Raw genomic sequence first — 16981 nt, 5'->3', positions numbered from 1 at the left:
TCTTCTTCGAAATCGTGCTGTGGGATCTTTTACGTCCACCTGAGAGAGCAGGTTTAATGTTTAATGTCTCATCCGAAAGTTGACCTACCATGCGGCACTATTAGCATACTGGTGTGCCAGTGCCCTACCAACCCTCTTGTCTTTCCCTTATACTTTGTTTCCTTTGCAGTTGGACTGAGAACAACCCACTGAATGTTTATTAATTCCCATTTTCTTTGTTAAAGTTAAACAAAAACTCAATTCCTCTTTTCTGTGGGAATGGGCAGGGTGTGTTTAAACCATAGGTTGTGCAATAGAATATAAATAGTCAGTGCTGAAGCAAATGAATACGGATGAGCCATTGCTCGTTACAATTCATTGTAAAGGAGCATAAACAATAGTGGCATAAATCAGCTTTCCAGTTACGATTCCAAAAACACACAAATGTGAAAGAATGCCACTGCACCACTTACCTTGAACTTAATGAATGAACACAGGAGGACTCTGCAACAGTGAAGTGGCACAGAGGTAATAAAAAGACTTGCATTTATATAGAGCCTTTCACAACCTCCGCACATCCCAAAGTGCTTTACAGCCAATGAAGTACTTTTGAAGTGTAGTCACTGTTGTAATGTAGGAAATGCGGCAGCCAAGTGCCACACAGCAAAGTCCCGCAAATAGAAATGTGATAATGACCAGATAGTCTGCGTTAATGATGGTGGATGAGGGATAAATATTGGCCAGGACACCGGGGATAACTCCCTAGCTCTTCTTCAAAATAGTGCTGATGTATAAAGACTACTGAGCGTTTGGTTTGAGTATAAAACAAGGCTTTAATCAACTGTTTCAAAACCATGAGATTCTAGTTACATCACTAGTTCCTGGTTACAGAAACATCCTGAGCAAGCTGGGCCCACGCCCGAGTATTTATACTCCTTGGACGGCGCCACCAGCTGGCCGCCCAGTGTTACTTCATGAGTCATGATAAGATTCATGACAAGTGCCATGGGATCTTTTACGTCCACCTGAGAAATAGTGAACTGATTCATAATTTGTGCTACCACACAAAGATCTTTTTTTTTTTGGAAAAGTGTGTTAATTTTAATCCCGTTAATTATTGCAGGCAATGCAAAGCTGTTACGACAGGTGGGAAAAAAAACACCCCCTGTCAAATCCAAGCTTGTTTTTGCTGATTCCAGAGGCAGCTTAATGACAAAGGCCAACTGTGGCTCAGCATCAAGGCCACTTGCCATTGGAAGTGTGACCTCTTCCCAGTTCTCTTCCACCTGGCTTGACTAAGCTTGAACTTGTACTTGCCCTTCATTCTTCCTGTGAGCTTGATGCGTCTTTCTGTCTTGAAATTTGCCTGTGATTTAGCATTTCAAACCAAAATGGAAAGGAAGCTGGCAAGGTCAAGGTGCAAAATCTGCGATTTAAATGTGTTACCTTTTTGAAAGCAGGAGGATGGAGGATGAGTTTGAGATTTGGAAAAGCTGACAGCTTTTGCTTGAGTATTTGAAATGCTTCTTCTGTTATATTGAATGCATATGATCCTTGTTTTAGATAGATAGATAGATAGATAGATATAATATAATGTTGACTGCCTATAAGTGAAAATAACAGACTTAAATTCAATGTTTTTTTTTATTCGTTCCTGGGATGTGGGCGTCGCTGGCAAGGCCAGCATTTATTGCCCATCCCTAATTGCCCTTGAGAAGGTGGTGGTGAGCTGCCTCTTGAACCGCTGCAGTCCGTGTGGTGAAGGTACTCCCACAGTGCTATTAGGGAGGAAGTTCCAGGATTTCGACCCGGCGACGATGAAGCAATGCCGATATAGTTCCCAGTCAGGATGGTGTGTGACTTGGAGGGGAACGTATTTCTACATTTAGCGTTGTACAGAATGAAACATGTATATGAAGGTCAGCTGCCGAACAACTCTTTAAAAAAAATTTGATGCTTCCAATTTACAGTAGGATGGCACAAGTGGCTTAAATATCAGACTTGCAAGAGCTAAATTTGGGTTGTTATTGCATAATGAGGTGTTTAGGTAACCCAGAAAGCTGCTGTATAAATCACGATTTTGCTGCCTGTTCTTGTAAGTATAAGGGGAGTGGTTTGTAGACTGGTGTGACTTCTGCAGGAGTTGCTGGCTCTTGCCTCAGCCATACGTCAGCTTTTCCCCACCCTCCATCACAAGGGCAGTGCTTTGGCTCCTCCCCCCCCTGCCCAAAAGATTAATTTTCCAAGTTTGAGTACTTTCCCGCTGGAGCCGCCTTTTATCTTTTGTGTTTCTTTGGAAGTGTGAATGAATCCGCTGCCTCTCAATTCTTAAGCTGCTGGCTCTGTGACCATTGAGGCCGCAGGTTCATTGCAGCTGCTCTACTGGGTATCTAGCCCGAGTTGGTGCCTGACAGAGAAACCCTGGGAGAGGCTTTTTACAAAAAAAGCCTTTGAACGAATAAGAGACTGTTAATTCTTAAAGGGCCAGAAATAGAGAGGTATGTCATGTCTTTTGATAATGCATCAGGAAATAGTGTAACAGTCTCCTTGGCTACAGAATACAAGAGCTGGCTATTCTTAGTTCTTAAATCAAAACAGCAAAGTACAAATAGGAGAGTGATTTATACACGAGAGCAAAACTGTTATTGTTGGGATTTTATGGTAAGTGATAAATGATTTGCAAAAGTGACACGCCAAGCTGTTAAAAGAGCAAGTGGGCTGGTGTTCTATTCAGCTTTTAGTAATAGAAACGGCAGCATCCAAGACATCTTCTATATGAATTCATGCTACTAAAACACTAATAAGGTAATTGGCAAAAGAGCCAGTGGTGAGATGAGGAGATTTTTTTTTTACATAGCGAGTTGTTATGATCTGGAATGCGCTGTCTGAAAGGGCGGTGGAAGCAGATTCAATAGTAACTTTCAAAAGAGAACTGGATAAATACTTGAAGGGGAGGACTGTGGGGAAAGAGCAGAGGAGTGGGACTAACTGGAGAGCTCTTTAAAGAGCCGGCATGGGCACAATGGGCCGAATGGCCTCCTTCTGTGCTGTGAGATTCTACGATTCTAAACACTAATAAATTGCGGTGGTTTCTCACCATGTTTGGATAATGCTAAATGTGCAGTTTACATCAGCAATTTATGACATTACACAGACAATCTGCTCCTGCAGTTTGCATCTTATGTGCAAACGATAAATCTGCTGTCTTTATTAAAAATTGGCATGCTTTACAGTAAGCTTAATGGAATAGGTATCCATATTAATTAATGGGAGAGGTGGACATTGTCCTTTGAAAATCAAAATGAGGCATGTTGAACTGATATAGGTGGTCAGCTTAATGGGCATTTTCTCAAATCTGTATGTTCACTTTAGTGAGAGCGTTACATATGCAGAATGATATACTACAATCTACTGTAGTTATTGCCATTTGATCTTCATTAATTTACAGAAAGTGAATGTGTATGAATTCAACCAGTCAAAATATTCAATTAGACTTCAATTTAAGAATAACATTTTGAAACTAGTTCGTTTAAATAAACTTTTTATACTTTGTAGAAAGTTAGAAATTCAATAAACTTTCTTGAGGTACAGGAAACTTTGGTTTATCCGGAGGTTAATTGTCCGGAATGCTCGATCCACCGGCAAAAATCAGGAGCCGTTTTGTTAATTTTTTTTTCTTCTCGTGGCTTTTTTTTCTCAACAGTCAGGCTCTGCAAAGTCTCTCTGAAGCTGTTGCTAAGCTACAGAGACGCTTCCAAGGTATGGCCGACTGTTTAGAAGCACAGTGTTTGTTGCCAGATACGGAGCTGAAAAGCTCTGTATGCTTCAACATTAGCGCTGGTTTGTCCGGCAGTTTTGATGGAACGGCAACAGCTCGGTCCCGTCGGTGCCGGATATCACAAAGTTTCCTGTACTTCACATGTCACCAGTGACGCAGCAATCCACAAAGAACATAAGAACATAAGAGTTAGGAGCAGGAGTAGCTCATTCGGCCCCTCGAGCCTGCTCCGCCATTCAATAAGATCATGGCTGATTTTCGACCTCAACTCCACTTTCCCGCCCGATCCCCATATCCCTTGATTCCCCTAGTGTCCAAAAATCTCAGCCTTGAATATATCTCGAACGATGGAAAAAGCAAAGAATGTTGAACTTTATAGCCCAAGTGGTAGCGTATAGGTCAGAGGATGTCCCTTCTTAAACAGTATGGCTCTCTGATCAGACCACACTATGAGTACTGTGTCTAGTTCTGGCCACTGAGATACAAGGTAAATATTCAAACATTGGAAGCGGAACAGCGAAGAGTCGTAAGACTGATGCCCATCATCAGAAGACTGATTTTGAGGAAAGATTGGAGAAAGTTCAGCCTTGAAAGGGGATGACTGAGAGGTGATCTTAAAGTGGTACACAAAATAAGGAAGCAACTGAGAGGAAACTGTTACAGTTGGGACTTTTCTCACACACCTTTACTTGTGTAAATGATGCACATGTGATTGTCCTGTGAACTGAAACCTGCACATTCTGTATCGTATTTGGGTTAGTGTAGCCCAGGTCTATGAATTAACCCTGATCATGGTAAATTGCTTACTGGAGACCTTACAGGATTTTTACTATGTTTCTCTCCATCTCTAACGGTGGAAAATACCAAACCACCAAGCCAGCTTATAAAGGCTACACTACTTTTTCCCTAAATATGAATCTACTGTAGGTTATATTGGACCTCAGTTGGGTATATTTTCCTCAGTTTGCTCATATTTGTGGAAAAATCAGCATGAATATAAAGAGTGTTTTCCTACTTTACAGCTAACATTAGTAAATGGTGGGAAATATGACCCATTGGCCTAGAAATTCACTGGCCTTAGCGCCGCTTTTGAGGCGCTAGAGGGCCTAGCGCCGAAGTTATGGCCAGTTTAGAAATTGACAGGGGCCCTAAATCGGCGTTAGGCTGGTAGCGCTGCGCCGGCACCGATGACGTCATCGGTGTGCGCAGCGTCCCGGTTGCCATGGTAACCCGCCCGAACTCGGAAATTGAGTTGCGGCCGCCTCGCCCGTGGCAGCCGCAAGCAACGTTCTGGCAGAGGTGCCTTACAGAACTTTGCGCCGGCGCATTAAAGGCCCCGCGGCGGCCGCCCGCTTTCCCGCCGGTCGCCTGGCCGCAGCTCCCTCCCCGGACTTCCCCCCCCCCCCGGAACAGAAGCAAGCCCGGCACTTGTCCGAGGTGCCGGGCTCATTTTTAAAAAGATTATCGCGGGCCGCGGCCGGGTGCAGGCAGCTCCTCCTTAACGGAAGGAGGAGGCCTGCACTTCCCGAGCCTGCCGCACCGCAGCGGGCGCCGCAGCGCCAGAATAGCGCCGCAATGCGGCGCGTGGCGCCAGTTTTGAGGCGCTGAGACCCCTCAGTAGCGCCGGCAGCCGTTTGGGCGCGGCGCTACTGAATTTTTGGCGCGCGCAGGGGGACTTAGTGCCGGCACTAACTTCCGGCGCTAAAGCCCTCGCTGCGCCAAAACCGAATTTCTAGGCCATTATCTTTCACTAAGATCCTATTCCTGATCCAATCTGAATCCAATCCCCAATGTGCATGGCCCGTAAATTCCACACTAATTGGGAATAAATTGTCGGCCTTCCTCAGAGAGGTGACTGGTGTGGAAAATGCAAAAATGCCACACTGAGTACTTGAGACATTTGCTGTTTCCTGCTGTCTCAGTACTTACGAGTTCTACCCTGGACATACTAAGACAATGCATCTTTTCCTCTTCCGTACCTTGGTCCACAGATGTCTTCTGTGGTGGCACTCTGAAGGTTCCTGGGCTGGAGATAACCTCCTCCCTTGTTTTTAATCTGGGATTTGTTCTACTCATTAGCTGTCAGCTCTCTGGAACTTTCAGGTTCCATCCCATTATTGTTTGGGTCTTCCATCTCTTTTTAGTTAGACAAACATAGAAACATAGAAGATAGGAGCAGGAGTAGGCCATTCGGCCCCTCGAGCCTGCTCCGCCATTCAATGCGATCATGGCTGATCATCCAAATTCAGTACCCTGTCCCTGCTTTCTCCCCATATCCCTTGATCCCTTTAGCCTTAAGAAATATATCTAACTCCTTCTTGAATATATTTAATGAATTGGCCTCTACTGCCTTCTGTGGTAGAGAATTCCACAGGTTCACCACTCTCTGGGTGAAGAAATTCCTCCTCATCTCTGTCCTAAATGGCTTACCCCTTATCCTTAGACTGTGACCCCTGGTTCTGGACTCCCCCACCATCGGAACATCCTTCCTGCTTCTAGTCTGTCTAGTCCTGTTAGAATTTTATAAGTTTCAATGAGATCCCCTCTCATTCTTCTAAACTCCAGCGAGTACAAGCCCAATCGACCCAATCTCTCCTCATACGTCATTCCTGCCATCCCAGGTATCAGCCTGGTGAACCTTCGCTGCACTCCCTCCATGGCAAGAACATCCTTCCTCAGATAAGGCGACCAAAACTGCACACAATACTCAAGATGTGGTCTCACCAAGGCCCTGTACACCTGCAGCAAGACATCCTTGTTCCTGTACTCGAACCCTCTCGCTGCAATGGCATCTTCATCCAACAAAGCAAAGTTGCTTGGAATGGAGATGAATTATCTGTGAGGAAATGAATGAAACGTCTTTGAATATTCGACTTTGTGCTACTGGATACTGATCAGCACCAGTGGAATTGTACCCCAGCAAGGAACCATCACTCTTAGGAGATGAGGAAGTGGGGGGGCTGGTGAAATTAGTACCTAGTGCCAATTAAACCATTAACCCAACAAGGGATCAATGGCTTCAAGGGACTGGAGGTGGAGGGCAGGGAATTGGCAGAAAATGGAAGGAGGAAGAAAATAAATGTCATCACTAAGCTTTTAATACTCTCTCTGTATATAGTGCTTTTAATACTCTCTCTGTATATCGTGCTTTTAATACTCTCTCTGTATATAGTGCTTTTAATACTCTCTCTGTATATCGTGCTTTTAATACTCTCTGTATATCGTGCTTTTAATACTCTATATATAGTGCTTTTAATACTCTCTCTGTATATAGTGCTTTTAATACTCTGTATATAGTGCTTTTAATACTCTCTGTATATCGTGCTTTTAATGCTCTCTCTGTATATCGTGCTTTTAATACTCTATCTGTATATTGTGCTTTTAATACTCTCTCTGTATATCGTGCTTTTAATGCTCTCTCTGTATATCGTGCTTTTAATGCTCTCTCTGTATATCGTGCTTTTAATACTCTCTCTGTATATAGTGCTTTTAATACGCTCTGTATATCATGCTTTTAATACTCTCTGTATATCATGCTTTTAATGCTCTCTCTGTATATCGTGCTTTTAATGCTCTCTCTGTATATCGTGCTTTTAATACTCTCTCTGTATATCGTGCTTTTAATACTCTCTCTGTATATCGTGCTTTTAATATTCTCTGTATATCATGCTTTTAATGCTCTCTCTGTATATCGTGCTTTTAATGCTCTCTCTGTATATCGTGCTTTTAATACTCTATCTGTATATTGTGCTTTTAATACTCTCTCTGTATATCGTGCTTTTAATGCTCTCTCTGTATATCGTGCTTTTAATGCTCTCTCTGTATATCGTGCTTTTAATGCTCTCTCTGTATATCGTGCTTTTAATACTCTCTCTGTATATAGTGCTTTTAATATGCTCTGTATATCATGCTTTTAATACTCTCTGTATATCATGCTTTTAATGCTCTCTCTGTATATCGTGCTTTTAATGCTCTCTCTGTATATCGTGCTTTTAATACTCTCTCTGTATATCGTGCTTTTAATACTCTCTCTGTATATCGTGCTTTTAATATTCTCTGTATATCATGCTTTTAATGCTCTCTCTGTATATCGTGCTTTTAATGCTCTCTCTGTATATCGTGCTTTTAATACTCTCTCTGTATATCGTGCTTTTAATACTCTCTGTATATCATGCTTTTAATACTCTCTCTGTATATCGTGCTTTTAATACTCTCTCTGTATATTGTGCTTTTAATACTCTCTCTGTATATTGTGCTTTTTCTTTGTAGACTGGGAGAATTTACGATAAGTGGAAACTCATTACCAAAGGTCAAGCAGTTCAATTGTTCTTGTAAACTTGATAAATTAGCATAATTTCATTTAAATTACCATTGGATAATTTATTTTACTGCTGCTCCCCAAGGATGGTTCCATCCTCCTCCAAATCTCATATCTTTTTTTTTTAACAAAGCTGCACTTTATGAAGATTGATGGATCAAGCTCCTGGGTCTAAAATGTTTCGCTGGAAACCTGAGCCATTGCTGAAAGTCAATTAGAGCCACTGTACCTGAAAACATTCATTGTTTGACCTCTTTGTGGTCCAGCTGTACACTCAGATTCAGGCTCAATTTACAGATTCTTTTACACAATCAAAGGCAGTAAGGACAATTATACAAAACGAGGAATGTTGTGGAATATGGTGCAGATTTCCCCCGAGGAGTAGCCGAAAAGGGGAAGAAAGCTCATTGCATTCGTACAATATTACTTTGATATTTTAAATGGGCCAAAAATTCGGGTCGGGGGCTTCCCACGCGTGCAAGCCCCCGATCTGCACTCACCCTGCGCGCTGACATCTGAAGCCCGGGCCTGTTTGCATTTCCTGTCACAGGCCCGGTTCAGATGTCAGCGCGCAGTGCTTACCTGATCCAGCGGCGTAGTTAGTGCGATGTGCCGGCTGGGATCAGGTGAGCACTGTACAACCAATCAGGGGAGGGGAAGGTTCATTCATGAGTTTGAGAGTAAGAACTGTCAAACTCATGAAAACTACGGGGGCCCAAAACACTATTTAAACTTTAAATAAAAATTTAAAAAACATCCCAATCATTAAATTAAGTATAAATAAGTTAAAAAAAATAATTTAAACAATTTTGTTTTTTGAAAAAAATAAATTTTTAATAAAAAGGGTCTAAAACTAAACTTACCTTATTGTAGATTCTTTAAAATAATAAACCTGTGGGAAAAAAATTCTAAATTACACTAAAACACCACTTACCTGTAAAAATAAATACTTACGTGTGCTTTTTACAAGCGTAAAGACCAGAGGCCTTTACACATGCGCAAATCCCCCAAAACAGAGGAAATCCAAGACGCACGCGCTGCCCCCTACAGCGCACGCGCTAGCCTCTTCAACTCTTGGGTTGGAGGAGAGGAAATGCCGGTTTTCAGCGCATGCGCTGTGCATGCTGAAAACCGGCATTTCCTCCGGCCAGACGCGTGAGTACCCCTTCCGTACTCACGCGTTTGGGGAGGAATTTCCGCCTCAATATGTTTTTTTAATGGGTAAGGGAAAGTCACATGAATGTGCCAAGCATCTTGTGTTCTTATTGCCAACAGTAATTTCTTGGTTCATATCTTTTATGTGCTTTTTGTCAATAGATTGCAGAAACGATTAGATTCACGGTTTTTAGTGAATAGTTTTGAGTGGGTGTCACCATCATCTTTGCTGAAAAAAACCCAAGGTTCCTAACTTTAAATAAAAAGCTGTTTATTTCTGTTACTGATTTATTTGGACTATTTTTGACAGCGACGCCATCGAGGGAACGATTACTGAAGGTGGGGGGGGGGAGTCAGCGGGTGCGATCGGTGGCGGGTCAGGTGGAAAAGTGTTTTTTTTTACCTCGCTGTCAACCCGCCGCCACGCGCCTTTACCAAATGTCGGGTCTATCAGCGCTGAGCAGATCTGACACGCAGTGGCGGGGGAGGCAATTCAAGTCATTTTGAGCTCACCTTTAGAATTTACCAGCTCGCCAACGGGGTCCACACTGTTTGGGGATCACGTCTGTTAAGCTGGGTGGGAGTTGAATGGCCATGGAATCATCTCATTACTTGACAGCTTGAAATGTGCTATAAAAGCTCCCATCTCACAGCTGTTTACTTTCCAAGCTCAGAAGCTGTTGCTCACTGCATTTGGAAGACAGATTGAGCTTTATGCAGGTTGCAAGTGTTTGGAGCAAACTCTCTATCCAGTGTCACCTCATTGGAACAACCTCTCTCACCGTTGACAGATTGCTTCTGTCATCTCTACTTCACCTGCCATCTATTCCATCAGCATGGGTACGGTTTATACTCTCTCACCTTGGTCCTCAGAATCTGACCATGATCAGCCCCAACACCAGCAGCACCAGGCACACCAGCAGCACCAACAACAACACCAACCTTCTCCGCAATCACCTGATGCTGCACAGGACACAGGGCATCAGCACCCAAGCACATTGCAGCCCAGGACGCCAGGGATGGCCTCGCCATGGCCAGATTTACTTCACTTGACGCTGTACACCCTGGCTGCCACATGATGCGCCAGGTTGGCACCACCCCACACCAACACCATAAAGCATCCCTACAATGCCCAAGCCATTCCTTTCACACTCATCACCATTGCGGAGGGTACCGTTATGTCTCACCATTCACTGCAACTCAACTCAGGGCATCAGCACACTTCCAAGGGTGAACACATATCTTTCCAAGGACGCAAAGTGTTGTAAATAATGATTTCAATGTTTGACAATACATTAACAAACTTCACATGAACATTGGCTAAAGCATACAAATGCCTACCCTTGTGTGTTGTTAGTTGATATGATTGGACTAGGATGAGGGTGAGTGTGAGGGGTGGCTAGTGAGATGGGGAAGTGATAATGTAGATCGAGAGGGATGGGTGGAGGTGCAAGGTAAGTTGGTGTGAGTAAGGATGTGCAGGAGTGCAGTGAGGCCGCAACCCAGCATGGACCCGCCGAGGTGGGGAAAATTGTGGCCTGAGTGTTGGCTGTGGCTCAGTGGGTAGCACACTCACCTCTGAGTCAGAAGGTTGTTAGTTCAAATCCCACTCCAGGGACTTAAGCACAAAAGTCTAGGCTGACACTCCAGTGCAGTACTGAGGGAGTGCTGCACTGTTGGAGGTGCCGTCTTTCGGATGAGACATTAAACCGAGGCCCTGTCTGCCCTCTCAGGATGATGGAAAAGATCCTATGGCACTATTTTGAAGAAGAGCAGGGGAGTTATCCCCGGTGTCCTGGCCAATATTTATCCCTCAATCAACATCACTAAAACAGATTATCTGGTCATTATCACATTGCTGTTTGTGGGAGCTTGCTGTGCGCAAATTGGCTGCCGTGTTTTCTACGTTACAACATTGACCACACTTCAAAAAGTAAATAGCTTTGGGACATCCGGTGGTCGTGAATGGCACTATATAAATGCAAGTCTTTCTTTTTTTTTGAGCCCCATGGTGAGAGGGAGCAGAACTGATCAACAGTAAATGATTCACTGGCCAGCACAGATGTATTCATGGCAAAATGGCTCCCTCCCACCATCAGGATCAGTAACTGCTCACAGGCAATGGATATGAAAATGGGGCGCGATGTAAGGTGGGCTGCCCGTTCGCTAAGAGCCTGTTTCACACTACTGGCGAAGACCAATTCCAGCGCCAGAGAATTTTCACATTAAGATGTCCCCATGGTGAAACTCTGCAGAGGGAGAGAGCTCTTGGAGAAAATGGACAACATATTTCCACAGGAGAGCCTGACTTGCTTTTTTTGTATTAACTATATTGAAAAATAATGTAATTGAGCTGTGCAATGTAAATTGTTGATTTATGTCTCCTAGGATGCAGTACTTTAAGGAGTGCATCAAATTTATCCACGAATGTCGAATGCATGGTGGAGGGTGCATTGTCCATTGGTAGGTGTAGTGTCAGCTTCTTAGTGCTGTAAAATTCGGATATCAATCCACGTGTGTTCTTGCTTCCTTCGTGGAATCATACAGTAAGATGTGTTTATTAAATGTCTTCTCTTTTGTCATCCCTCCACCTCCCATGGCACAGTTTAGCCGGAGTTTCACGCAGCACAACAGTGGTGGTGGCTTACCTCATGACGGTGACCGACTATGGCTGGGAAGAGTGCTTGTCCGCGGTGAAGGCTGCCCGATCGTACGCCAGCCCGAACTTTGGCTTCCAGCAACAGCTCCAAGAGTTTGAGGCGACTCTTGTAAAAGAGGTAACTGCAGCCCAGGAGCAATGTCCCGGCATCTTTGAGTTTCCGACTGAAGTTATTAGTGTGAAAGAAGTCAAATGCAGTACGTAGATCTATGAATTTATGTGCAACACAACTCGCCATTTTTCTGTACTAAAGTGTGTGCTGCCATTGACGGTTTGTGACATCTATTGGGCGTTACTGTGACTGGTGTTGGAAAAGGTAAATATGAAATGCTTAATTCGTTATAAAGAAAGTACATAGGAATTGCTAGACGAAAAAAAGACCAAGGTTCATCGAGTTCACTTTCTACCATGCTGTCAGTTACGGGACTTGGTACGTCTCCTAACTCGCACTAAGTCCCGTTCACCCGTCACCCCTGTGCTCGCTGCCCTACATTGGCTCCCAGTTAAGCAGCACCTTGATTTCAAAATTCTCATCCTTGTTTTCAAATCCCTCCACGGCCTCGCCCCTCCCTATCTCTGTAATCTCCTCCAGCCTCACAACCTCCCCGAGATATCTGCCCTCCTCTAATTCTGCCCTCTTGAGGATCCCTGATTATAATCGCTCAACCTTTGGTGGCCGTGCCTTCTGTTGCCTGGGCCCTAAGCTCTGGAATTCCCTGCCTATACCTCTCCACCTCGTTACCTCTCTTTCCACCTTTAAGACGCTCCTTAAAACCTACCTCTTTGACCAAGCTTTTGGTCACCTGCCCTAATTTATCCTTATGTGGCTCGGTGTCAAATTTTTTTCTTAAAATACTCCTGTGCAGCGCCTTGGGACGTTTTACTACGTTAAAGGAGCTATATAAATACAAGTTGATACAACATGTAAGGTGTTTGGTTTCCTCGTCCTTACAAGGGTTTTTTGACTCTGGGTTTTACAGGAACAAAATGGTAGACGACACAAAGGTTTAGGTTCAACCCAAAACTGTTAGTTTATTAAAACCAACAAAACACAGACAAAAACCTGTTGAGATTTGGCTGAAACTTACAATCACCCATACGGCTGGTCGTTACTGTTGTGGATTGTAGGCCTGGATCGGAGATGACCTGTCCCCGTCCTCCTTTATCTGACTGCAGCTGCCTACACAGCGCTGGAGAGGTACCATCAACGCTACCTCCGCAAGATCCTGCAAATCCATTGGCAGGATAGGCGCACCAACGTCAGTGTTCTTGCTCAGGCCAACATCCCCAGCATCGAAGCTTTGACCACGCTCGATTAGCTCCGATGGATGGGTCACATTGTCCGCATGCCCGATATGAGGCTCCCAAAACAAGTGCTCTACTTGGAGCTCCGGCATGGCAAGAGAGCCCCAGGTGGGCAGAGGAAACGCTTCAAGGACACCCTCAAAGCCTCCTTGAAAAAGTGTAACATCCCCATCGACACCTGGGAATCCCTGGCCCAAGACCACACAAAGTGGAGGAGAAGCATCCGGGAAGGCGCCGAACACCTCGAGGCTCTTCGCCGGGTGCAAGCGGAAGCCAAGCGCAAGGAGTGCCCGTCAACCCAAGCACCCCACCCACCTGCCCCTTCAACCACCGTCTGTCCCACCTGTGACAGAGACTGTAGGTCCTGCATTGGACTCATCAGTCACCTGCGAACACATTTTTAATGTGGTAGCAAGTCATCCTCGGTTCCGAGGGACTGCCTAAGAAGAAGACACAGCGCAAACCCCTTGTAGAGTCAATGATACTTACAATCACCCGTCCGGCTGGTCGTGGCCGACGTCGATTGCAGGCTGGGAGCTGAAGGTGACCGTCTTCCCTTCCTACTTACATCTGGCAGTTGCTGTAGTCAGAGCTAGCTTCCGAGAGAGAGAGAGAGCTGTGGTGTGATTCCTTTTTACAGCTCTTCCGTCACGTCTTTTCGAGTCTGGGCCTTCCCCCAACTCTTGTTTTCCAATACACACCTAGTAATCCAAACCACAGGATATGTACAGGGCTGAGGGATGGAAGATAATTCCTTATCGTGTCTCCCCCCACCCCTCTGTGGTACATATTTAATGTGATTTACGATAGCAAAATACTGCAGATACTGGAAATCCGAAATAACAACAGAAAATGCTGGAAAAACTCAGCAGGTCAGGCAACATCCGTGGAGAGAAATTTGAGTTGACGTTTCGGGTCGAAACCCTTTTTCAAAACTGGAAAGAAAAGAAAATAGATCGAAGGCAGGGCTGCGATCGAACAAAAGAAGTAAAAGAGACAATAAAAGGTATTCGAAACCAGACGAGATGGTAATAGGCCGGTGGAGACAAAAGGCAGCTGAGATTAGGTGTGAAGTGTACTGGCAGGTAAGAGACAGCTGCCAGGTGGGAGAGAGAAACAAAAGGAAAGGGGGGGGGGGGGGGGGGGAAGGAAGACCCAAAACAAAGGGGTGGAAAAAATTATAAGTAAAAAAGTAATAGGGGCTGAGGCTATGATCTGAAATTGTTGAACTCGATATTGAGTCCGGAAGGCTGCAAAGTGCCTAATCGGAAGATGAGGTGCTGTTCCTCGAGTTTACGTTGAGCTTCTGTGGAACAATACAAGAGGCCAAGGACGGTGAGGTCCGAGTGGGAATGGAGCGGTGAATTAAAATGACAGGCGACCGGAAGCTCGGGGTCACCCTTACGGACTGAACGGAGGTGTTCCGCAAAGCGGTCACCCAATCTGCGTTTGGTCTCCCCAATGTAGAGGAGACCGCATCGTGAGCAGCGAATACAGTATACTAGATTGCAAGAAGTACAAGTAAATCGCTGTTTCACCTGGAAGGGGTGTTTGGGGCCCTGGACAGTGGGAAGGGAGGAGGTATAGGGGCAGGTGTTACATCTCCTGCGCTTGCACGGGAAGGTGCCAGGTGAAGGGGAAGGGCTGTTTGGGGTGATAGAGGAGTGGACTAGGGTGTCTCGGAGGGAGCGGTCCCTACGGAATGCTGAAAGGGGAGGGGAGGGGAAGATACGTTTGGCGGTAGGATCACTTTGGAGGTAGCGGAAATGGCGGAGGATGATCCGTTGAATGTGGAGGCTGGTGGGGTGAAAAGTGAGGACAAGGGGAACCCTATCGTGGTTCCGGGAGGGAGGGGCAGGTGTGAGGGCAGAAGTGCGGGAGATAGAACGGACACGGTCGAGGGCCGTGTCAACCACGGTAGAGGGGAATCTTCGGTTGCGGAAAAAGGAAGACATGTCGGAAGCACTGGTGTGGAAGGTGGCATCGTCGGAGCAGATATGGCGGAGACGGAGAAACTGGGAGAATGGAATAGAGTCCTTACAGGAGGCGGGGTGGGAGGAAGTGTAGTCCAGGTAGCTGTGGGAGTCAGTGGGCTTGTAGTGAATATTGGTCGATAACCTATCCCCAGAGATGGAAATGGAGAAGTTGAGGAAGGGAAGGGAAGGGTCAGAGATGGACCATGTGAAGGTGAGGGAAGGGTGGAAATTGGAGGCAAAGTGAATGAAATTGTCTAGTTCGGGGCGAGAGCAGGAAACGGCACCGATACAGTCATCAATGTATCAGAAAAAGAGGTGAGGGAGGGGACCCGAGTAGGACTGGAACAAAGATTGTTCGACATATCCCACGAAAAGGTAGGCATAGCTAGGACCCATGCGGGTACCCATAGCAACACCTTTGATTTGGAGGAAATGAGTGGAGTTAAAGGAGAAGTTGTTCAATGTGAGAACAAGTTCAGCCAGGCGGAGGAGAGTGGTGGTGCATGGGGACTGGACGGGCCTCTGTTCAAGGAAGAAGCGGAGCGCCCTCAGGCCATCCTGGTGGGGGATGGAGGTGTAGAGGGATTGTACGTCCATGGTGAAAAGGAAGCGGTTGGGGCCAGGAAACTGTAAACTGTTAAAGTGGCGGAGGGCGTCCGAAGAGTCGCGGATGTAGGTGGGAAGAGACTGGACAAGGGGAGAAAAGATAGAGTTGAGATAGGAAGAGATAAGTTCCGTGGGGCAAGAACAGGCTGAAACGATGGGTCTACCAGGGCAGTCCTGTTTGTGGATCTTGGGAAGGAGGTAGAAGCGGGCTGTGCGGGGTTGGGGAACTATGAGGTTGGTGGCAGCGGGGGGAAGATCTCCAGAGGAGATGAGGTCAGTGACAGTCTTGGAAACGGTGGTTTGATGTTCGGTAGTGGGGTCATGGTCCAGGTGGAGGTAGGAGGAGGTGTCGGAGAGTTGGCGTTCAGCTTCCGCTAGGTAGAGGTCAGTTCGCCAAACAACAACAGCACCACCCTTGTCAGCGGGTTTAATGACAATGTCAGGGTTGGATCTAAGAGAATGGAGTGCTGCAAGTTCAGAGGGAGGTAGGTTGGAGTGAGTGAGGGGAGCAGAGAAATGGAGCCGGCCGATGTCACGGCGGCAGTTAGCGATGAAAAGATCTAGATAAGGTAAGAGGTCAGGGGGAGGGGTCCAGGTAGAACGGGAATTCTGAAAGCGGGAGAAAGGGTCAGTCGTGCGGGGGGGAGACTCCTGGCCAAAGAAGTGGGTACGGAGACGAAAGCGGCGAAAAAAGAGCTCAACATCGTGCTGAGCTCGAAATTCATTGAGGTGGGGGCGTAAGGGGATGAAGCTGAGGCCTTTGCTGATGACTGATCGTTCGGGGTCAGAGAGTGGAAGGTCAGAGGGGATAGTGAAAACGTGGCAGGGGGTGAGATTGGGAGAAGCGGGGTCAGAGGAAAGTGAAGGGAAAGAAGGTTCCGGAGGGGCGTTGGTGTCCAAGAGTTGATGAAGCTTGCGATCCTTGACATCGGAAAGGAAGAAAAAAAGTTTTTTGTTGAAGCGTCGGATGAGTCGAAGGATGAAATGGAACTGTGGACCCGGACAGCTTTGAGATAGAGTGCGCCGGTGTTGCTGAAGAGAGAGGTCGAGAGTGTTCATGTGGCGCCGCATGGCGTTGAGCGTGGATCTCAGGATGCGGCGAGAGCAGTAGTTTGAGGAACGATGAATATCTTGGAGATATTTGTAATCCTGGGTGGATCCGAAACACGAATGGTGGAAGTTTAGTTGGAATCCACGTGGAATAA

The 16981-nt window shown here is 45.9% G+C and overlaps 1 protein-coding gene across 1 annotated transcript in view; it reads left to right on the top strand.

Moving 5' to 3' along the window:
- Window positions 1–16981, top strand: part of dusp22a (dual specificity phosphatase 22a) — a 203937-nt gene that overhangs the window by 130007 nt on the left and 56949 nt on the right. The window contains exons 6-7 of the mRNA XM_085991802.1: window positions 11619–11693; window positions 11836–12007. Coding sequence (XP_085847928.1) covers window positions 11619–11693; window positions 11836–12007 — 247 coding nt within the window. The remainder of the gene's footprint in view (window positions 1–11618; window positions 11694–11835; window positions 12008–16981) is intronic.

The sequence above is a fragment of the Somniosus microcephalus genome, chromosome 6 (assembly GCF_052327205.1).
Source record: "Somniosus microcephalus isolate GS21.2 chromosome 6, FLI_Smic_1.0, whole genome shotgun sequence".
In the NCBI taxonomy this organism is placed as follows: domain Eukaryota; kingdom Metazoa; phylum Chordata; class Chondrichthyes; order Squaliformes; family Somniosidae; genus Somniosus; species Somniosus microcephalus.
The sequence above is the reverse complement of the archived record's forward strand: the minus strand, read 5'-3'. Positions and strand labels throughout refer to the sequence as shown.